We start from the raw sequence: 4,636 nt of genomic DNA, 5'->3' as shown, positions 1-4,636 counted from the left end.
GGTTACTGCACCTCTTTTTTTCACTTTAAGCACTGGGTATACCCATGCGGACAGTTATGCAGTCCTCTCACATCTCCACCCTTCCCTACATCCACATGTCTGCTAATATATTGTCTAAGTTCACAATAGAAATGCTTTTTCTACTGCTCATGATCACGACATAGAAACAGATAGATCCACAGTTTTCTTGGCTTATGATTAGTATAACTTGTGTGCAAAGTAAAAGACATAATCAATTATTTAAGAGAGCAGCTTTGTTAAGGAATCTATACAAATTTATTCATATATAACAATATATACAACTCATTCGGTTACCTCAGAAAGTGAGTCCATGTATTTATAAATAACACATACAATGTGTGTATAACAATGCCATAAATAAACACATCATGTATTTGTCAAACATGGAATATTGTATTTTTCCGCACCAACATCAGTGACATATCAGGCTCTGCCTTGATAGACCTTGATGCAGGGCTGGACGGGGAGCGAAAAATGGCCCGAGCATGACCAGATGACCAGTCCAACCCTGCCTTAAAGGTCCATGTGTGTATTTTTTGACTAGTTTATTTCCAGAATTTATGCTGCTTCACAAATGTCGTCTTCTTTCATTAATATGTATTATCACCATCCATTTCTAAGTGTTAATTTTGGCTTGGAAATACACTTCTCACACATGACTAGGTGGAACTGCTCCGTGTTCGCCATTTTTAATTAGGCCTACCAGTCATAGAACAGTACAAATAAGTTCATATACTCCGTATATAGGCCTATTCTTTAAAAAGTTGACATTAAAAATGTAAACGTAAGTAGGCAGCATACATTACAGAAATAAACAACGAAAAAATGACACATTGGAACTTTAAATTTCACTTGTATACCAGATACCGTATATAATCATTTCATGCATAGATATGTACTGCATTATGCCGGCCTAGGCCGTGTCATCATCTGAACGCTCTTGAAAGAGTATCTCTCGCCGGAGCGGGCGTCTGTGAGGATGTACCAGGTGCCCCAGTAGATGCCGTCTGTCAGCCCGCTGTAGCGCCCGTGGTAGTAGCGCCCGTTCAGGTTGGCGGCCAGGCACGCGTCGAACCACCAGCCTGCACCATAGTAGCGGGCGCAGTTTCCGGCGGTGTAGCGGTCGTGGTCGCGGTCGTAGGTGCTGAAGGAACGGCCGTCGTGGTTGTAGCGCTTGCTGTAACTCAGGGCATTGCCAGCGTCACCAGCGTAGCCTTTGGCTGTGAGCCGGTACCTGGGGGTGGGACAGAGAATATAATTTAATAATAAAATAGCCTACTAATAATAGAATAGAATAGAATAGAATAGAATAGAATAGAATTCAATACAATGCAATGCTTTCATTGTCATTATACACAGTGCAATGGCAAGCAGCTTAGGCTATATAAAAAGCTATACAACTACTGTACTAAGTACTGCACAGAAGGTATAATACAATAAAAACGATGCGATAAAAGCAATATAATCACTAGAGGTACAGTACATAGACACTTAAACTTGAGTCTGACCTAACTTGACCTGAGTCTAAATTGTGTGTGTGTGTGTGTGTGTGTGTGTGTGTGTGTGTGTGTGTGTGTGTGTGTGTGTGAGAGAGAGAGAGAGAGAGAGAGAGAGAGAGTCTCATACGCGTGTGTGCGTGTGTGCGTGTGTGTGCATGCGTGCATGCGTGCGTGCATCTCCAACCTGTGGGCCTCTGATGCCACTCTGAAGGTGCTGTAGGTGGCTTGGCGTGTGTGTTTGTGCCAGTCCTGTAGGTGAATGCGTAGTGCGTGTCTTCCGGTGCCCGTGAGTGCGTGGAGCGCGGCGTTACCCAGCCAGTGGTCCCCCTGAGGGCGGCCAAAGCCCTGCCGGTACTCTGCCCAGCTGCGGTTGAACGGCACCGATCCGTCCGCACGCTGCTGAAACACCGTCCAGCCCCCGCCATCGCTCTGCATGTCACACACAGCCTGCAAGTATGCACGCAAAAACACACACACACACACACACACACACACACACACACACACACACACACACACACACACACACACACACACACACACACACACACACACACACACACATACGTGCACATACACGGGCAGACACGTACGCACGCACACACACACACACATACACACATTCACACGCGCGCACACACACGCACACGCACACGCACATAGACCCACACACACACACACACAGTTTAGTACTTTTATTTGGATTTCACACACACACACACACACACGCACACACACATACGCACCAGGCACGTGCACTCCAATACGGCAGGGGAGGCACGGCCTCACCAGCCCCAGATGATTATGATGAGATGCAGTAAATGTGAATAATAGTTACAATAACAGCTATTGTTTTCAAGCATCTGCACCATAACTACCATTTAAGCAGTGTTTAAACTGTTTCACTCGTTTTCAGTCATTTTTGTGGCCAAAATCGTAATATTTGCCCATTTCATGTCAAATTCCTCCGAATACGCTGAATTTGGGGCAACTCTGAATTTGCCTCACCCCCGGATTGCGCAATCCCTCGTTAACAGGCTTGAGCGCATGCGCCATTTTGCTCGTTCTGTGAATGCAACCTGGTAATATTGTATTAAACGTTTTTATACATTTAATAGAAGTATGTATCAGTGTTAATTTCGTCAGCTTTTTTTGATTTAGTCTTAGTCTTAGTCACAATGACGAAAATCAATTTTAGTCTTAGTCATATTTTAGTCATTGGCTTCCCAATTTAGTCTTAGTCTTAGTCAAAATGACGAAAATCAATTTTAGTCATAGTCAAATTTTAGTCATTTTAGTCATTTTAGTCAACATTTCAAATTGTAGTCATTTTAGCAATTTTAGTCAACATTTCAAATTTTAGTCATTTTAGTCAATATTGTGGTGTAAAATTAATAACCTACAATGGCTATCGTTATTTCAATACTAATATAGCCTATTGCAGCAAATATTCACCTTGTTACTTGGTCATTTTCCACCAAAACCCAAATCAGTCATTTCAACATCATAGAGCAAAAGAGCATCACACACACACACACACACACACACACACACACACTCAGGTGCAAGCCTCTCTCTCTCTCTCTCTCTCTGTCTCTCTTTCTCTCTCTCTCTCTCTCTCTCTCTCTCTCTCTCTCTCTCTCTCTCTCGTGCATTAGAAGCTGCTGCATAGGCTACTATTTGATTTTGAGTTTGATCACGGAGGAAGCTACTCTTCTTCACCTGACCGCGTGACAAAGCCTGCAGATTGCCGGCAGTGGGAAGACCAGACATCCCAAGTCTGCATGAAGTCCAAGAAGTCTCCCTGATAGTGGCTTCCCGATGACCACGAGTCAGATAAAATATTGCTGATGTTAGACTATGCAAGTTAGCGGTTTTTGTTTTCAATTGGCAATGCGAGCAGAGAACGATAATGACTCGTGCGGTATGCGTGGAATAGGCTTAAATAGATTGTGCGAGCACACTTCGTATGCCATGCAGAAGTCCCAGGAAAAATAGTTAGGCAGGGGTACGCAGACTGGACGATAGAAAGGACATGCACTTACAAATATTTAAACACTGCTGTTTTGTTTGTCGGGGGTGTCGAGGCTCGATAAGCATGACCCTGAAAAGAGTTTTTGGAACTTAGGAAGACGCTGCAGACGCATGGAGATGCTGTCGACTTCCTCGGGTCTTTTAGCGTTGCTCTCGACGAGAACAAGTTCAAATCTCAAAGTTTCAAATCTCAACAGTTTTAAACTCCTCAGCGATCGCCCATCCATTGATTCTTTTCAAAACTAGGCTACAGTAGCCGTGCCTCTGTTTAGACAGGCCAACTGTCCCCCTGCTGGCGCGCGCTCCCGCGGTGACTGATTTAAATCAATTCACAAATCCGACCTTCATGATTTGCTTGCGAACTGCCTACACATTTGGTTAAACAACAAATATAGCAAACATTACAAAAAAAGAACAGACAACGAACGCCGGGTTAAGACAGCCTAAGTGAAAAGGAGAATAGTGGAAGCTCGAGGAGGTTTAGAATGACAGTATCAGAGAAGGATTGGCGCGACTGTCATTACTGCAGAACACGTCTTCGTCATGGACAAGAGGGTTGTTGAACATGTTTCAAAATTAACACTTCCCTCAACGTCGGCTATTTTCTCTCTTTCTCTGGGAATGTTTTAGGACCTAAACTCAACTTAATGGACTCACTGAACTACTAGGCTACAGAACTACTGACTGAGCCGCGCCATGCACTGGCTGCCAGCAGAGACAAGCCAGGCAACACAGCGTGAGCGCGCAATCACCTATGAAGTTCAAGACACTTAGGCCTATATTACAATTACAAATTACAAATTAATTATAAATAATTACATTTTTTAATGTCCATTCGTCCATGGCTTGTAAATTTCGTCTCGTCTTAGTCTCCTTGACGAATTATTTTTTTTATTTTCGTCATATTTTTATTTGCTGGAGGCATTTTTTATTGCGTCATCGTCTCGTCATCGTCAAGGGAAAAAGGGGCGTTGACGAAATATTTTCGTCATCGTCGTGGTTGACGAAATTAACACTGGTATGTATGGTGTGCCCTCATTTCCTGATATTTTTTTTTTTACTATTTTCTACGTGTGATTATC

General features: G+C 43.3%; 1 protein-coding gene across 1 annotated transcript in view; it reads right to left on the bottom strand.

The window, feature by feature from the left end:
• Nucleotides 1-787: 787 nt before the first annotated feature.
• The window catches only part of si:ch211-157b11.8 (fibroleukin), a 14,015-nt gene continuing 10,166 nt past the window's right edge, over nucleotides 788-4,636 (bottom strand). The window contains exons 5-6 of the mRNA XM_063216407.1: nucleotides 1,705-1,967; nucleotides 788-1,255 (exon numbers count right to left, since the gene is read on the bottom strand). Of these exons, the coding sequence (XP_063072477.1) occupies nucleotides 925-1,255; nucleotides 1,705-1,967 (594 nt within the window). The 3' untranslated portion in view covers nucleotides 788-924. The remainder of the gene's footprint in view (nucleotides 1,256-1,704; nucleotides 1,968-4,636) is intronic.

Source organism: Engraulis encrasicolus, chromosome 14, assembly GCF_034702125.1.
Source record: "Engraulis encrasicolus isolate BLACKSEA-1 chromosome 14, IST_EnEncr_1.0, whole genome shotgun sequence".
In the NCBI taxonomy this organism is placed as follows: domain Eukaryota; kingdom Metazoa; phylum Chordata; class Actinopteri; order Clupeiformes; family Engraulidae; genus Engraulis; species Engraulis encrasicolus.
This window is presented reverse-complemented; position numbering and strand designations above follow the sequence as displayed.